Below are 19,884 nucleotides of genomic sequence, written 5' to 3' on the forward strand. Positions count from 1 at the left end.
CCTTCCTTCCTTCCTTCCTCCTTCCTTCCTTCCTTAAAAAATGTTTAAGTAGGCTTCACACCCAGTGTGGAGCCCAGTACAGGGTTGAACTCATAATCCTGAGATCGAGACTTGAGCTCAGATCAAAAGTCAGACATTTCACTGACTGAGCCACCCAGGTGCCCAATAACAGATTCATTGTCAGGCAGTACGAAAGACGAATTAGTTATGAAAGCCTTAAAGGATTATCATGGTAATGTCTAGCTTCCACGCTATCGTGAACTTCTCATCTAGTTGGACATAATTATTTGTTTTGTGCATTTATTTCTTGGGCACCCACCCGCATGCACATAAGCACCATACCATCAGAGGCCTAAGCTGTGTTGTTAAATGCCAGCTTTCCGATGCTTACCTGGCGCCTAGTAGGAGCTCCAGAGATATTTGTCAAAGAAACAGATGAAGAAAGCTCCCTTATCTTATATACACCCTCTTCCAATGGAATGCTAATACAGCTGAGCAAAGGTGTCAAACAGAAGGTTGTTACTGTTGTTTTAGAATATAAAGGAGAAAAGGTATTATGTATGTGTGGGTTTTTACATAGTGTTTAATTAGAATATTGTCTCTTTAAATGGCCCTTGATTTGGGGAAATAGATTCTCATTACTGTTTTCTTTTTTGTTAAGTAGGCTTCATGCCCAGTGCAGAGCTCAAGACGGGGCTTGAATTAATTACCAGGAGATCAAGACCTGAGACCAAGAGTCGGACGCTCAACTGACTGAGCCAACCAGGTGCCTCTTATTACCATTTTCTTGATGGACTTCATGAGAAGGCACATATTAATATGAAAGGAAGATATGTGTGGATCTGAGAGAGCTCTTTGTCCTGGTGAATCTACCGTCGGGTCCGCTGAAAGAAACATTGCAGAAGCTGCATTATAGTGAACGGGTGGTTCACGCCATCTGCTGTTTAAAAATTAGAAATGATACCAGATGTCTACAGGTTCCATTAGACCTTGTTTTCTACAAAATCTACATCCATCTTGGAATAACTTCTTCTACAAAGCAAAACAATATTGTATTAAATTGGCTTATTCTAACTTCATAGTTAGGACCAAGGTGTTGCTACAAAGCACTTCAAATGTCTCTACGCCAGCAGAAGGTAGAAACTCTACATGAAAAGGATTCCTAACCTCTATCAACTTCTTGCCAATACTCACTACCTATAGGGTTAGCCACTTCTGCTTTTCAACAGTTTATTTGTTCAATGCCCTGCTTCCGAATCCCCGGTTAGCTGCAGTGGACTAGCTGTCAGTGACAAAAGCCGCGAACTACTCACTCATCAGTCTCTTACCTCCAGAAAGCCATTCTCAACCTTAGGTGGTTCACTGCAAGACACAGGGTGGCATGTGGGTGTGGGGCTACTCCACTGTCCTGTGGCTTCACAGGTGCTCTTCTTCTCCCCTTTGATGTAGAACCCTCTGTTGCAGCTGTAAGCCACGATGGCTCCAAAACTGTAGTTTGATCCACTTGCATAGCCATTCAGGATGCTTGGTGGCTCTCCACACCGCACGGGGATGCACCGGATGGACATGGGGGAAGGGCTCCACTGCCCGCCTCTCAAACATTCAATCTTTGCTGAGGTGTTCAGTACAAAGCCTTCTGTGCATTTAAAGCTCACAACTGACCCTGCTGCAAATTTTGCTTTGCTCACAGATTCCAAGATGCTATAGGAAACAGATGGAGGTTTTTCACAGAAATGAGCTATACAACGGGGTATGGCCTGACCTCCTGGGGAACCCACTTGCCCTGGGGCATTGCAAAGGAGCTGGGAATTGTCTGCCAGGCTGTAACCATCTGAGCAATAGTAGAATGCAATGTCTCCAAATAACCGATGGGCAGTCTCTGGAGAGGCGTGTTCCACGTTGGGGGGCTCATCGCAGGAGACAGCCAAACACTGCTGGTTACTTCCATTCCACTTGCCATTGGCCAGGCATTCAATGGTGTCAGGACCAGCGAGGGTATAGCTATGAGATTGGGAGGAAGGGAACAATAACTAAGCATAATATTTGAGAAAAGGTATTTGCATCTTTGTATATTCTGTTTTTATTTTTTTATCCTTCCAACAAGGATATCCTTTTATCCTTCCAACAAGGATATCCTTTTGCTTCATTGTTATTCTTTAAAATAGTATTTGCTAAGATGGAGGCATAGTAGGGGGACCCTAGGCTCATCTCGTCCCTCAAACCCAACTAGACAGCTATCAAATCATTCTGAATAACCAAGAAATCGACCTGAGGATGGACAGAACAAACTGCACAACTAGAGGGTGAGAAGAGGCCACATCAAGAAAGTGCAGAGACGGTTTGGGGGAGAAAGGGATCACAGGTGCTGCAGAGGGGAGAAAGCCCTGGTGGCAGACAAAGGCGACAGAGAAAGCCCTCAGGGAAATGCACACAAGAGAGTGCTTCCCCAAAGCGATTGGCTGAGAAAATGAGAAAATGAGATTCGTGAGTTTTGCAACCAGCAGGGCTTGAAGACTGGAGTTTTAAAGATCGGCAGGCGTGGCTGGTGTAGAGACCTGAGGACGCTGCCCTGCTCCTGGAGAGAAGGCAGGCAAGCGGCCCAGGGGCAGATGGCGCGATCTGAAGAACACCTAAGCCACACGAGGAGACTGTTTGCTCTTCTTGGACAGCATCCGTGGGAGGTGGCATTCACAGAGTTACCTCTGCAGGGACAAAACAGCCGGCAGGCACCATTTCTCCCCCTTGCCCCACAGCATGAATGCAGAGCCACTGGCAGTAAACAGCACAGCACCGACGCTGGCTGCCTGACCTGCTTACACCAGGTCCCACAGCCCCGAGCTCTGCTGTTACCCGCCTTCTCGGCAAGTCTGCCCCAGCACCGATGCAGTGGGCTCCTTTCCCTTTCAGACCAGCACAAACCCCTGCCCACATCATGTCTTCTGACCAGAAAGTTCTGCAAGGCTTCAGCTCTAGTGGAGGGAGTATCAGGTCTTACTGAACAAGCAGAGCAGAGCACATCTACTTAGGGCTCACTATACTCTGGCCAAGGACCAACACTGTCCACAGCAGGCAAGGAGAGCCTCAGCAGATGACTGGCCTAAAGGACAGAGCAGCTAAAACATAGCACCAGAGTGTACTCAGCACACACCGGACACCCCCGGAAGCCCCAAGCCCCGGACACCATATGACCTCTTCTTCACAAAGCCGTTCCTCTCAGAAGCAGGAAACGTAACAGGTTTGTTCCAACACAGAAAAGAAGACAGAGCCAGACAAAAATGCAAGACAGAGGAATTCATCCCAAAGGAAAGAACGTAATAAGGTCATGGCCAGAGAGATCTTATTGAAACAGATATAAGCAATGTGCCTGATGGAGAATTTAAAGCGACAATCATAAGGATACTTGCTGGGATTGAGAAAAGAATGGAAGACTTCAGGGAGGCCCTCCACAGAGATTAAGGAACTAAAAAATAAGCAGTCAGAAATGAAAAATGCAAGTAACTGAGATCGGAAATAGACGGGATGTAGTGAGCACAAGGCTGGAAGAAGCGGAGGTACAAATAAGTGATCTAGAAGATAAAATAATGGAAAATAAGGAAGCTGAACAAAAGAGGGAAAAGAATTATGGAACGTGAGAATAGACTCAGGGAACTCAGTGAATCCATCAAATGTAATAACATTCATAAGAGTCCCAGAGGAAGAAGAAGAGAGGAAAAGGGGACGGAAAATTTATTTCAGGAATAATAGCTGAACACTTCCCTAATCTGGGGAAGGAAGCAGATATCCAGATCTAGGAGGCACAGAGAACTCCCACCAAAATCAACAAAAGGCAGGCCAACACCAATGCATATAATTAATTTGGAAAGATAGCGATAAAGAAAAAAATCCTAAAAGCAGCAAGACAAAAGATGTCCCTCACTTACAAGGAAGAACCATAAGGCTAGCTGGAGATTCTCAACAGAAACTTGGCAAGCCAGAAGGAGTGGCATGATATAATCTATGTGCTGAATGGGGAAAACCTGCAGCCAACAATACTCTATCTAGCAAGGGTATCATTCAGAACAGAAGGAGAGATGAAGTGTTTCCCAGACAAACAAAAACTAAAGGGGTTCGTGACCACTAAACCAGCCCTGCAAGAAATACTGAAGAGAACTCTTTGAGTGGAAAGAAAGACCAAAAGTGACAAAGACAAGAAAGGAACAGAGAAAATCTCCAGAAACAACAACAAATAATAACATGGCATTAAATACATTCTAATAATAATTCTGAATGCAAATGGATTAAATGTTCCAATCAAGAGACATAGAGTGTAAGAATGGATTAAAAAACAAGACCCATCTATATGCAGCATACAAGAGACTCATTTTAGACGTAAAGACACCTGCAGATTGAAAGTGAGGGGATGGAGAAACATTTATTGTTTATCACACAAACAGGCATCAAAAGAAAGCCGGAGTGGCAACACTTGTATTAGAAAAACTAGATTTTAAATCAAAACCTGTAACAATAGGTGAAGAAGGGCACTTTATCATAATAAAGAGGACTATCCAACAAGAAGATCTAACAATTGTAAATATTTATGCCTCCAATATGAAAGCACCCAAATACATAAAACAGTTAATGACAAACATAAAGGAACTAATTGACAGTAATACAATAATAGTAGAGGACTTTAACACTCCACCTACATCAATGGGCAGATCTAGGCAGAAAATCAACAAGGAAATAATGGCTTTGAATGACACACGGGAACAGATGAATTTAACATATATTCAGAACATTCCATCCTAAAACAACAGAATACACATTCTTTTTGAGTGCACATGGAACGTTCTCCAGAACAGGTCACATACAGGCCACAAAACAAGCCTCAATAAATTCAAAAAGACTGAAGTCATGTCATGCATCTTCTCTGACCACAACACCATAAAAATAGAAATCTACCACAAGAAAAAGATCTGGAAAGACCACAAATACATAGAGGTTAAATAACATGCTACTAAATAATGAATTGGTGAACCAGGAAATAAAAGAAGAAATAAAAAAATATAGGAAAACCAAAGGAAATGAAAAAACATCAGTTCAAAATCTTTGGATGCATCAAAAGTGGTACTAAGAGGGAAGTTTATAGTAATACAGGCCTACCCCAAGAAAGCAAGAAAAATCTCACACAAACAACCCAAACATACACCAAACGGACTAGAAAAAGAACAACAAACAAAAGCTAAAACCAGTAGAAGAAAGGAAATAATAAAGATGAGAGCAGAGATAAATGATATAGAAACTAAAAAAACAATAGAACAGATCAATGAAACCAGGAGCTGATTCTGTGAAAAAAAAAAAATCAACAAAATTGGTAAGCCTCTAGCCAGACTTATCAAAAAGAAAAGAGAGAAAGGACTCAAATAAACTCACAAACGAGAGAGGAGAAATAACAACCAACACCACATAAATACAATTATAAGAGAATGTTATGAGAAACGATACACCAACAAATCTGACAACCTGGGAGAAATGGATAAACTACAATCCTACAAATCCTACAAACTTACAAACTACCAAAACTGAAACAGGAAGAAATAGAAAACTTGAACAGACCAATCACCAGTAAAGAAGCTAAATCAAGAGTCAAAAATCTCCCAGTGAACAAAAGTCCAGGACCAGATGGCTTCACAGATGCATTCTATCAAGAGTTAATATCTATTCTCAAACTATTCTGAAATATAGAAGAGGGAAAACTTCCACATTCATGCTATGAGGCCAGCATTATCCTGACACCAATAAAAACTCCACTAAGAAAAACTCCACTAAGAAAGAGAAACACACAACAACATCCCTGATGAACACGGATGTAAAAATTCTCAATAAAAAACTACCACATTGAATCCAACAATACATTGAAAGAATCATTCTCCAGAATCACTTGGGATTTATTCCTGGGTGGCAAGGGTGATTCAGTATTTGCAAACCAATCAACAAGATACAGCACATTAACAAAAGAAAGGATAAGAACCATATGATCCTTTCAACAGATGTAGAAAAAGCATTTGACAAAGTACAATGTTCATTCATGACAAAAACCTTCAACAAAGTAAGGTTAGAGGGAGCATACCTCAACATAATAAAGGCCATATATGAAAAACTTACAGCTAATATCATCCTCAATGGGGAAAAACTGAGAGCTTTTCCTCTACTGTCAGGAACAAGGCAGGGATGTCCACTCTCACCACTGATATTTAACATATTACAGGACGTTCTAGTCACAGCAATCAGACAATACAAAGAAATAAAAGGCAACCAAATTGACAAGGCATAAGTCAAACTGTCACGGTTTGCAAATGACATGATATTCTATATAGAAAACCCAAAAACTCCACCAAAAAATTGCTAGAACTGATACATGAATTCATTAAATTTGCAGGATACAAAATCAATGTACAGAAATCTCTTGCATTTCTATACATCAATAATGAAGCAGCAGAAAGAGAAATCAAGGAATTAATCCTATTTACAAACATACCAAAACCCACAAGATACCTAGGAATAATCCTAACCAAAGAGGTAAAATATCTGTACTCTGAAAACTATAGAACACTAATGAAAGAAATTGAAGAGAACACAAAGAAATGGAAAAACATTCCATGTTCATGGACCGGAAGAATAAATATTGTTAAAATGTCTATATTACTCTAAGCAATCTGCACATTTAATGCAACCTCTATCAAAATACCACCAGCATTCTTCACAGACCTAGAACCAATAATCTTAAAATGTGTATGGAACCACAAAAGACCCTGAATAGCCAAAGCAATCTTGAAAAAGCAAAGCAAAGCTGAAGGCATCCCAATTCCAGGCCTCAAGTTACATTACAAAGCTGTAGTAATCAAAACAGTATGGCACTGGCTCAAAAACAGACACATAGATCAATGGAACAGAACAAAAAAATCTAGAAACAAACCCACAATTATATAGCCAATTAATCTTTGACAAAGTAGGAAAGAATGTCCAATGGAAAAAAAAATCTCTTCCACAGATGGCTTTGGGAAAACTGGATGGCAATATGCAAAAGAATGAAACTGGACCACTTTTTTGCACCATACACAAAAATACATTCAAAATGGACTAAATACCTAAGTGTGCGACCTGAACCATAAAATTTCCAGAAGAAAACATAAGCAGTAGTCTCTTTGACATCAGCTGTAGTAACATCTTTCTATACAGGTCCTCTCAGGCAAGAGAAACAAAAGCAAAAATAAATTATTGGGACTACATCAAAATAAAAGCTTCTGCATAGTGAAGGAAACAGTCAACAAAACCAAAATGCAACCTACGGAATGAGAGACGATATTTGCAAATGACATACCCAATATAGGGTTAGTATCCAAAATATATAAAGAACTTATATAACTCAACACCCAAAAACAAATAATCCAATTAAAAATGAGCAGAAGACATGAACAGACATTTCTCCAAAGAAGACATACAGATGGCCAACAGACACATGAAAAGATACTAAAAAATCAGGAATTGCAAATCAGGGGAATACAAATCAAAACCACAATGATATATCACCTGACATCTGTGAGAATGGCTAAAACTAACAATACAGGAAATAACAGGTGTTGGCAAGGATGCAGAGAAAGAGGAACCCTCTTACACTGTTGGTGGCAATGAAAACTGGTATAAGTCACTGTGGGATAGGGTATGGAGGTTCCTAAAAAAGTGAAAAATAGGGGCACCTGGGTGGCTCAGTTCGTTAAGTGTCTGACTCGTGATTTTAGCTCAGGTCATGATCTCACAGTTTGTGAGTTTGAGCCCTGCGTTGGGCTTTGCGCTGACAGTGCAGAGCCTGCTTGGGATTCTCTCTCTCCCTCTCTGTGCCCCTACCCTGCTCATGCTCTCTCTCTCTCTCTCAAAATAAATAAATAAACTTTAAAAAAAGTTAAAAATAGAACTACTGTATGATCGAGCAATCACACTACTGGGTATTTACCTAAAGGATACAAAAATACTAATTCGAAGGGATACATGCACCCTGATATTTATAGCAGCATTATCAACAATAGGCAAATTATGGAAAAAGCCCAAATGTCCATTGACTGATGAATGGATACAATGTATAAAATGATGTGGTGTGTGTGTATGTGTGTGTCTGTGTGTGTGTGTGTGTGTGTGTGTGTGTGTGTACGTGGTGGAATATTACTCAGCCTTAAAAATAAAATCTTGCCATTTGCAATGACGTGGACGGAACTAGAGTGTATTCTGTTAAGTGAAATAAGTCAGAGAAAAACAAATACCATATGATTTCACTCATACATGGAATTTAAGAAACTAAACAAATGAACATGGGGAGAAAAAAAAGAGGAAAACCAAGAGACAAGACTTTTAACTATAGAGAACAAACTGCTGGTTACCAGAGGGTAGGTGAGCAGGGGGATGCATGAAATAGGTGATGGGGAATAAGGAGGGCACTTGTTGTGATGAGCACTGGGTGTTGTACATTAAATGTCAAATCACTAAATTCTACACCTGAAACTAAACTTACACATTATGTATGTTAACTAACTGGAATTTAAATAAAAACTTGGAAAGACAAAAAATAATATTTACTGCTTGAATATTGAGCTTACTGATCAAATGATGCTCCTTTAAGATATAGAAATATATCTTCATATTAATATTAATGCTTGTTTAAGTAAGGGAAGTGGACTTACAATTTTGGCTATTTAAAAAACTCTAAAAATTGTTGCACATTTCTTTAAAAATAAGAATGACTCAGTTTAAATTTAGAACATCATCTGTCTACAGATGGTTTTAGTTGGTTGATTTTATCACTAGTCTTTGAAACAAAAACTCTAATGAACCATATGTGGCCCACACATAATTCATGCATTTACTCATATTCAATGATATTTAAAGCAGCAATTATAATTTCAGTCCGCAATGTTTCCTAAACCCTCAACCAACCAAGCGTTAGCGTTTGGCGCTGTGTTACACATACGGCTCTGCTATTCAACCAGTATGAATCAACTTTGCTTAATAACTCTCAGTCTTTCTTTCTGCCTTTAACATATTTTCCCATAGATGATGACAGATTAATGACTTGCAAAACCTTAAATTATTCTCAAGGGCTCTCTCAACAAAGTGGAACAAAGTATCATGATATACAGTATTAGAATAATTATAATGGAGTCATCCTTATTTTAAAAAAAAATTTTCTTAATGTTTATTCATTTTTGAGAGACAGAGAGAGAGAGAGAGCATGAGTAGGGGAGGGGGCAGAGAGAGAGGGAGACACAGAATCTAAAGCAGGCTCCGAGCCGTCAGCACAGAGCCCGTGAGATCATGACCCGAGCTCAAGTCAGACCCTTAACCAACTGAGCCACACAGGCGCCCCTGGAGTCGTCCTGATCTTGATTCTTTCTTTTTGAAGAGAAAGATACAGAGTTTTAAAGGAATGTCTGGGGCATCTGGGTGGCTCAGTCAGTTGAGTGTCCGACTCCTGATTTCAGCTCAGGTCATGAGTTCACAGTTTCTGGGATCAAGCCCCATGTCAGGCTCTGCACTGACAGTGCAGAGCCTGCTTGGGATTCTCTTTCTCCCTCTCCTTCTGTACACCCCCGCCTCAAAAATAAATAAAAAATATAAAGGAACGTCTAACACCTGATCAGTCCATCATTTTGCTACTAATGAAGGATAAAAGGACTAAAATAATTTGGCAATTAACATAATCCTTTTTAGACATACAAATTTCTTCATTTTACAGATGAGTTAATGGTGGTTCCACAGGTTGAAAGACCTGCCTGGAGTCACACAGCCGCAAGCAGCAGAGTTAAAAATCTGCCTTTGATTTACTAGATTCTAACACTTATACCTTTTCCATGACATTGTTCTGTTTCCCTTCCTTTTTCTTTTTAAAATGAGGCAGATCACAATTTGCAGGTGTCCCGTGGAAACTGCACTGCAGTGTCACTAGTACAAATTATTTGACCCACCCTTCAGCAGAGATTCTCAAGTCATCAGTTAGCAAACATTTCCCCTGAGGTCCCTTTTAGTTTTATGAGGGATCTGCTATGATAGAGAGCTTTGAATCCCTTCGCCCTCGCTGTCAAGATTCATGAAATCTGTAGGAAACAAGGATCAAGGAGAAAAAGGCACAGCATCAGCAGAGATGTGAGCATCCACCTTGCTTACGGCCATACATCATGCTGTGGACAGAAGTGGTCTGGAAACACTCACAGACATCCCTAACAACTAAGCGCAGGGTCTGCTACAGGTCATGGAGATCGATAAGCTCTGCTCTTTCTATTAGAAATCAAACTTAGTAAGTTTTCAGATGGCTTCTGTCTAGAAGGATACAGGAAAGTATCCAAAGACAATATGTAAAGGCATAATGTTTTTAAAAAATCCATTATCCCAGGTTTGAGTGCCCAGATTTCACTGTTTCTATGTTGAATGTGCTCTGAGTAGAAATTCCATTTGTAGAGACTCCTGAAGTTTTGTATTTTTATAGCACAATTTACATCCTTTGTGCACTTTGAACCACGCATCATTATTTCCATGGGTCCCTTGATGCTCCTAGCATCAGTTCATTGGTGGAAGTTCACAGACGTCACCTGAGACATCCCTGATTTATTAGGATCCACCGGGCCATCTATAAAATGCTTCCTTTATTTCATGGGACCAGCTACTCTGAGGCAGAAGCATCTGCCTCCAGAACCCTCCTTATTCTTCGAAGCCTCTTAAGGATACAAAAAATTGTGTGTAGCAGTTTGGCAGCACTTTGTAAGGCCTCTGACCCTGATCTTCAGGAAAATCTCCACCATCGACTCCTCCCTAACGAAAAATCACAGCAAAGCTCTTCTGTAAAGTAGTGGAAGATTACCACCAAATACATATATTATGAATAAATGAATGTAAACAATGCATTTTCAACACTACCCATAATTTCCCTGAACCTACAATATCTCTTTCTCTGACCTAAGGTCTTAGCTTTTCTTTATTACTCTCAATCAGCATTTAGTCCTTCATTAAAGAATTCTTAAGGACCATGCTATGCGTTAGAGTCACTTCCTTAGTACACAATGCAAAGCTAATGCATTTGCTTGTTTTATGCATCTGTGTCCATCCTGTATTCCTTACCCCCTCCACTGCCTGGCGTACTGTAGGCCCCTTCACACCTAGAGAAGTTGCTTAAAGGAGAAACGATGGATTCTACCTGAAGAATGGAAAGAGGAGGGAAGCCTTCCCTGTTGAAATGGCTTTTGAGAGGAATCATCAGAGAAGACGAGCAGAAAAGGAGTCACTCAAGGGTGAAAAGTAACATGAACAAAGGGCTAGGAGTATGATATGGGTGGGGCATTCTGGCAACTTACAAATAGTTAGGAATAGCATATGAACACCGGAAGAAGGAAGTGGGGATCACGAGGATCTTGTGTGTTGTGGCAGGCACAAGTGAACAGGATATGGTTTTTGACAGTGTGACAAGGATACTCAGGTTTTGGCAGACAAAACATTGCTAGAGCAGAAAGATACTGAAGTGGTGTATTACCTAGATGACCCAAAGAGCACTGATTCATAGAAATAAGCAAGTTGGGAGTTTCATATCTTGTGAATGCCATAAAACTCTGTCCTCAGTCCCTATGGTGCATCAGTTTACAAGAAACACATAACAGTAGGGTGGGGGATAAGGATTTTTATAGTCCAGTTCTAATAATGTTTCTAATTACAAGTATAAGACTTAACAAAGATAAGAGGCAAAGGTCCTGCACATACACAGTAAAGTAAACCTGCACAAATGGCAAACCCGGCTTGATGACGGCCAATACGAGTCTTTAGTGTTTCACTGAATGTAAGTTGAATGAGTCAATGGTGACATCCTTAAAGGATGACTGATTTCTATAAACTCATTTATTTAGAAAGAGAAGAGAAATGAAATACATTTTTATCTTTGTATGTATGTGTCAGCCTCTCGATTTGGCATTTTTATCTCTGTTATGTTCTAATTTGCACGTGTCAGTGTGCATTATGGCTTTGGGTACCAAGATTGAAAATGGACTGCAGACCTACAAAATAAGCTCAGAGAGTGACTCTGAGAGGAACAGGCTTGTAATCACAACCATTTAAGAGGAACAAGAGCAGACTGGAGGCTGAGTTGGCTGAAATGTCTGTCTCTTGGCACCAGAGTAAGGGATCCTTTCTCAGTCAGGAGATGTGTGAAGGGCTGGGATCTTTTCCTGAATACTCCCCATTAGCTCTAATGATCCCTTTGCGGGAGAACCTCAGGACCAAGCTATGAATACTCGAAGGTGCGGAAAAATTTATGCTGAGTAGTTTCAAGAAGTGAAACCAAAGCTAGTACTTGAGAACAGATAAAATATTCAATAAAGATGGGGGTTGAGGTTTATTAAAAACAAACAAACAAACAAACTCTTCCGGGGCACCTGGGTGGCTCAGTCAGTTAAGTGTCTGACTCTTGATTTGAGCTGAAGTCATGATCTCACAGTCGTGAGACTGAGTCCTGCATGGGGCTGTGCGCTGACAGCATGAAGCTTCCTTGAGATTCTCTCTCCCTCTCCCTCTGCCCCTCCACTGCTCACATGCACCCTCTCTTTGAAAACAAAATAAAAACAAAAAAAAAACGATCTTCAAAATATGTCAGGTAGTCTTTCAAGATGCTAAAGAAGGATATATTTTCCAAATGACAAAAAAAAAGAGGAGTTAACTATTGTCTAGATTGAATTATAATTGGTCTCTGATCCAACTGCTGCATTACTTCCTTATGTTTGGAGTCTGAAGGTGTGTTACGATTTCTGGGGAACATATTTCACCTGCTCATTTTTTTAAAAGAATCATTTAAAAAACAGTTTTGTACAGATGATGACACACACCCTATTTTGGCCAGCAAAGCAGAAAAATTGGAATTGGCACAAATCTAAAGTGCTGGAATATTTAATATTCTGTGACATATTGTATTCTCATTCAAGAGACATTGGGGACACTATTACAGACCCTCATTTAAAAATCAGGGCCTACGTATTATATAACAAATTGTTTTACTCTGTAATTCCAAGGAAAAATGACCCACTGGTATTACAGTGATGTCATAGAAGGGAATACTCCAGGATGCATTTGCTGTAATTCATTAGCATCTTTCTGGAAGAATGTTGAAAAATTCTTTGAAAATGGGCAGAGTAGTCTTCAGATGCAATTTTCAGTGATTTGATTCACACACTGAGTGGAAGCCTACTAAGGGAGCATGTGTGAAGCTTTATGAGAGAGCTCCCCAGTGGATTGTTAGCTCTTCTCTTTTTAAAAGAAGAACCTTAAAAGAGCCTTAAAATAGCAGCATACTAGATATGTAAAGAGCCGCAATTTAATAAGAACGGTAGAAAGTATAAATTTCCATCAGCAGTTAATTCTGTTTCCAATTAAAAATGATCAAAATTTTTATCTTAGTATATTCAGTAATTGAATTTAAAAATCTATATAATTAAAGACGAACCAAAGGGAAACATTCTATTAGGATTTTAGGATATCAATGACTCTTCTCTCCCTCTGAGCTTCTTATCAAAAGAACAGACACATAAGGATGAAAAGGAAAATGAGAGACAAGTTACCATTTTATTAACTTGGGCAGACAGCTGAACACTTCCAGCCCAGTATTTTGATAAAAGGTGAATTTTAAAGACCAATTTTAGGGCAGGAGGCAGAAATCCACTTCCTGCTTCTTTCTTTCCCTGACACTCATCTTACCACTCCTGTCTCCTAAAGTATCGGCTCTTCCATCTAGAGTTGAGAGCGGTTCATTCCCCCTTATTTCAAGGAAAGGTCTGTACAAAGGACAACGCCAATATGAGAAGAAACAATGCTGAGACTTGAAGCAAGAATGTGTGTATGTGGACTCACTAAGCAGGCCTGGGTGGCTCACACAGTGTGCAGGGCAGTGGGAGTTGAGGCAGCTGGAGAAAGAAAGAGGCTCTAATCCTCATATCAAGCCAACAGTATCTTGGGAAGCAGAAAGAGACCGCCAAACAGGCCCATCGCACATAAGCCATCACTTGAACACAGTGATGCCATCCTGGAAGACACAGTGCATGCTGGCCTATGCCAATCAATTCCTTGGGGGAAGAAACAGAAAAGGAGTGCACAGACAGAACTTCTACTTCTGGCCATGCCACAGTCTGAAACCTTCCCTCTACCATATTTGACGGAATATAACAAAAGTTATTATGCACATGCCAGAAATAAGGAGGGAACTAACAGAGAAGTAAGCCTGTGACTGGATGCTGCAATTGCCATGGATTGGACAGGGAAGGGAAGAAGAGGCGGTAGGAAATATAACTTTGGAGTTGAAACAGGGGAGCAGCCAAGTATCGGACATGGGTCTTTGTCCTACAAGGACATTCATTGAAAGGACATTCACTAGAAAAATTCCACCTAGAAGCCCAGTGAGAGGAAAAGTGAGATCTCTGTATTTGTTGAGGCCCTAGGTGGGTAAATAAAAAGTCCCTGCTAAGGTAGTAGTCCCTGGGTCTCATCTCACGTGGATTTGATGTTAGAATTTATACTATTTACTTTATATGGAAAGCCTTCAAATTTGTAAATTAATGTAAAATTGGGTTCTTATCTGGTGATATCCCCTGGGTTCCTGATAGAAAAAATAATCCACATACTTAAACCATAAGGGATTGTCAGGGATAAAACAAGTTTTGCTTACTCTAAGGACACAATATGAAATTACAAAACATACATGATCATTGTTTTCATCATGAATCAGTCAGCAGGCAGAACAAACAGCGAGATTAGAGTACCAACAAATTGAGACAGTAAAAAAAGTTCTAACATTAAAAAATTATATGAAATAAGTATGTTGAAATAATTAAGGACAAAAAGACAAAATCCTATCAAAAAAGGAAAAGATATTTAAAAAGAAAAGATATTTAAAAGATATTCAAGATGAAATACTTGAAAAATAAACAAATATAAATTCTAGAAGCAAAAATATATAAAGTACATTTTTAAAAAAATTGATGGACTCATTTAAAAGCAGATTACAGATAGTAGAAACTGTAAACTAGATGATATATGTGAGAAAATTACCCAAATTACAGCCCAAGTTTATAAACAGATGGAAAATGTGACAGACTAATAAACACGGGGAGAGAAAGAAAAGGTCCAATACATAAGGCTTAAAGAAACAGAGAAAAGTGAAAGTGAAGAGGAGGGAATATTTGAAGTTAAAATAGCTGAGAATATTCCGAAATTGGTGAAAGATGTGAATTTTCAGAGGTAAGAAGTACAATGAGTCCTGAACAAGATGAATGACAATATAACACATTTTTAGTCATATCATAAGGAAATACTAAAACAACAAAGACATATTAAAAATAAAAAAGCCAAAGGGGAAAGATATTACTTATAGTGGAACAACAATTCATTCAGAATTTCTCGATCTCCGCACTAGTGACATTTTGGGCTGGACACGTCTGGGTTGTGGGCTGCTGGTCTATGCATCATAGGCTGTTTAGCAGCATCCCTAGACTCTATCCATGAGAGCTAGGAGCACCTTCCCCTCAACTGTGACAACCAAAAAAGTCTCCAGACGTTGCCAAATGTTCCTGGTGGGCAACACTGCCCCTGGTTAAGAACCCCAAGCAGACTGATGATGGAATCCTCAATAGCAACATTAGCAGCCATAAGGCAATGGAATAATATTTTCAAAAATGTCTAAGGAAGAAAACTATTAGTGTAGACTCGTATACCCAGCTAAACTGTAATTCAAGAGCAAAGGTAAAGTAATATTATTTTTAGACAAAGATTGTAGAACATATGTTTGGTGAAAAAAAAAAAACGTAAAGGATATACTTTAGGAAGTAGAAATATTAAACCCAGAATTAAGGAATGGGATGCAAAAAGCAATGGTGATGAAGAGATTAATAAATGTGAGTAAACCTAAATAAGCACTGACTATATTAAAAAATTACTAATTTGGAAAGTTGTAAAAAAAGGGAAATAAAATATAGTGATAAGACGTTTAAGATGAGAGGGGAGACAGAAGTTATTCATGCTTTCCAAGATCTTTGAGTTGTTCAGAAGAAAGGCAAAGATATTCAGTATGACCTCAGGGTAGGGATGATTCCTTAAATTTGACAAACACACACACACACACACACACACACACACAAATATAAACAACTGATAGATATCAAATAATATCTCCTAAGGTTTAAAATATGCATATTTCATGACACAACACTAATTCTTGGTGTCTGAGCCAGAAACAGTCTCACTCATATGTACCAAGAAACATGTGCATCTGATATTTACTTCAGAACGGTTACATCAGCAAATGAAGTGGAAACAAATTAACCTTCTACCAGTAGAGAAACGGGTGACCTACAGATAGTTCATTCTTCCAAGGGAATACCTTATAGTAGTCAAGATGAATTCTGTTAATTTACACGTATCAATAGAGAAGAGTGTAAAACACGTGGTAAGCAAAATTCAAGCTTCAAAAAGACACTTAAGAGTACTAAGAATCATATTCAGAAATTGAAAGACATAAATCAATAGAACATTGTTTATGGAGTAAACATACATATGGAATAAGGGGAAAATGAACATTTGTTACTTCGGGGAGAATGGGAAAGTGACGAGGACGGCTTCTCGTTACATTTGAGGTACTTTACTGTATTATTTTTACTTCATACTGTATTTCTTTCATGAAAAGAAAGCTATTATAACTATGGCAAAAAAGTTAATATGTACTTGTCTCTCAAGAATGGATGCCCAGTAACTTTAAATAGAGATTAATGACTTTTTGTGGTTTTCTGTATATTTCAAATGTCTCATTGGCCATTTGGCCAGACAAAAGAGGAGTACAAAGGCTTTCTTTCTATCTGGCCCTCCCTGTAGCATCCCAAAGAGGAGTTAGGGTATGCAAAGGGGCATCAATGTTCTTCCTCTGCCTACACTTTTGCTTTCAGAAAAAAAATGAAAACTATCTCTTAATAGTTTTTGATGTTTTTCGTTTAGAACAAAATGTAGATGGGCAGTGATTTGTGACTGCAGGTACTTTCTATTAATTTGATTAACTATTTAAGATAGTTGCCCCCTAAATTATTAAAATGTTATCACTGTATACAGCAATAATGGTGACAGAGAAAATAAAACAGCCATTTTTACACATAGCACTTCATGCATGTTTAAAGCACTTTCTTAAAACTGTTCTCAGGCCTTCTAACAGCTATGCGATTTAGGTGGGTAGATTCGGTTTCCATCTTTTCAACGGGATGAAATCTCCCACAGAGTGTCCACTTGCCTAAACCAGGAGGAATATGTAAGATAATGTGGCCCAATACCTTCATGTTTTAACTATAAAACTGGAATACTATTTATTCTGCCAAACTTTCATTGTTGTAGAAGGGGGCACATGAGATAATTCATGTGAAAGTCCTCTGAGGAATGTAAACCCTCTATGAATGTATGGATTTGTTGTAATTTTTATTACTGCCTATAGTACTTTTAATAAAATCCTTTTGTATAATATATAGACTTAACATTAGGCAGACTCAGAACTCTTGTGACATATTTTAGGTGAATTATTCGTAAAGAAAAGAAGAAAAATGTTAATTTGCATCTATAGAGTGATCTTTAATATTGAAAAATATTTGTAGACAAAATTCTGGGAAGAAATACAGTAACTACTACCATTTACCTTTGGGTAATTAAATTTTTTTTGATGTTTATTTATTATTTTTTAGAGAGACAGAGACAGAGCGTGAATGGAGGAGGGGCAGAGAGAGAGAAAGAGAGACAGAGAGAGAGAGAAAGAGAGGCAGAATTCAAAGCAGTCTCCAGGCTCTGAGCTGTCAGCACAGAGCCCAATGTAGGGCTCAAACCCACGAACTGTGAGATCATGACCTGAGCTAAAGTCCGGCGCTTAACTGAGTGAGCCACCCAGGCATCCCTATTTTTGGGTAATTTTTTAAAATACATTTTTTACTTAAGAAGGTGTCCAGGTTTGGGATCTCTATCGGCTATTCAAGTGTTTGACTCTCAGGAACTTTTTGCAAAAAAAATATTGTCGCCACCTGCTGGCAGTCCTGTATTCCCGGGACTGTCTTCAACCCAGGTGAAATGAACTTCAGCTTCTATGGTAGAATAGAAACTTCACTGTCATTTGTGCTCCAGTCATAATAATGGCAAGGTCTGTTGAATTAAGTTTTTTTTCTTTTTTTCTTTTAATTGAAATTTTTTTAATGTTTATTTTTTATTTTGAGAGAGACAGACAGAGTGTGAGCAGGGGAAGGGCAGAGAGAGGGAGACACAGAATCTGAAGCAGGCTCCAGGTTCTGAGCTGTCAGCACAGAGCCTGACATGGGGCTCGAACCCACAGACAGATCATGACCTGAGCCCAAGTCGGATGCCTAACCAGCTGAACCATCCAGGTGACCCTTTTTTGTTTTTTGTTTTTTTCTGATTAGGCTAGGCATGATACCATTTTATTCCTCACAGTATCCATAAGAAGTGTGAGCCTTTAATGAGATTATTTTTATGCAGGACAATTGAAGCCCAGAGCTTTTCCCCAAAGCCACACAGTAAATGACAGAGCTGAGATGCAAATCCAGAAAGCAGCAACTCTTCTGCTGTTGCTGCTTCCAACTGTGTGAAAAACACCTGCTGTAAATCTGGAGCGTGAAAGCACTATTAATGGTGAAAATATTTCTTGAAGAAGCAAGGGGGGAAGCAAGCAATGAAATGCACGTCAGAGGAGCCAGGATTCTCCTTCACTTGCTTGTTGCCTGCCTGAGATCTTAAGCAGACCACCCTCCCAGAGTGAGCCCCCCCTTTCTCTGCACTTCCACAGTTTTGGGAGGATCATATGAAACAGTGAGTGTGAAAGCTCTTTGTAACCTGCTTCCTCGTTTTTCAAAATTTATCTCTGAATGATACGAGATCATTAAAAATATAAAAACCTGAACTCTATTATCTTTTGTCCCTGTGGACATGTCACCTTTATGTTGTGACTTAAAGTCTTGCCTTCAGGTTTGCAGAAGATAAATATGCAACTGCCTATTTAAATGTGTTTTTCTCATCTCTAAGAAAGGTAGAAAGATATTTTCCACTGCACTGCCCAATATCCATTATTCAAGGCCTAATTTGATAAATTACTCTAATTCCAGGAAAACACTGTTCCCACAGGAGAATATGCTCCCTTTCTGCTGTCAGGAAACAAGAGCATAAAACTCTCTGTGGCTTTGGCTGCCAAGAAATTTAATTTAGTGTCCAATGGAGCCCATCTCCACAGTTGGGGGTGCGTCCGCTCCCTCGAGGCTCCCAGTGTTTCTTTCCCTCATAGGGTTACTCACCCTTCTTTGCAAGTGTAAGTGACAGTGTTCCCAAAAGTGAAGTTGCTCCCAGTGATGACAGCATCTTTGATTGCCGGCGGCTCTCCACAGACGACAAGATGGCAGGTAGGTGGCGCTCTGTCCCAGCTGCCTGATGCCGAGCATTCAATGACAGAAGGGCCCTGTAAGCTACAGGAAAGAATGATGCCACCTCTTTCATTGGCTATTATTCACTGCTATGGAGAGGATTACATAAAAGCAGGGGAAACCCGAGCAGGCTCCAGGGTGTTTATAATAATGAACGGGCTTAGGGTCTCAGCTGCAAAATAAAATGTGCTCACTGGTGGTGGCGTAGGGCACCCCAGACCTCACAAATAGGTTACCGGGATGAGAAGGGGTTAATGGGCTGGTTGGGATCCAGCAGGAACTGAGGCAGACACTCAGGAAGTCATGGTAACTGAAGTCAACGGGCATGAGCCTGGGCACCTGAACGTGCGTTGCTCACGACTCTGACCTCTGGTCTTCCTTTGATTTA

At 39.6% G+C, this 19,884-nt stretch overlaps 1 protein-coding gene across 1 annotated transcript in view; it reads right to left on the bottom strand.

Annotated features, from left to right (window-relative positions):
• The window catches only part of SVEP1 (sushi, von Willebrand factor type A, EGF and pentraxin domain containing 1), a 196,835-nt gene that overhangs the window by 44,029 nt on the left and 132,922 nt on the right, over positions 1 to 19,884 (bottom strand). The window contains 2 exon segments of the mRNA XM_030293777.1: positions 1,329 to 2,001; positions 19,371 to 19,538. Coding sequence (XP_030149637.1) covers positions 1,329 to 2,001; positions 19,371 to 19,538 — 841 coding nt within the window.

This window comes from Lynx canadensis, chromosome D4, assembly GCF_007474595.2.
Source record: "Lynx canadensis isolate LIC74 chromosome D4, mLynCan4.pri.v2, whole genome shotgun sequence".
Taxonomy (NCBI): Eukaryota; Metazoa; Chordata; class Mammalia; order Carnivora; family Felidae; genus Lynx; species Lynx canadensis.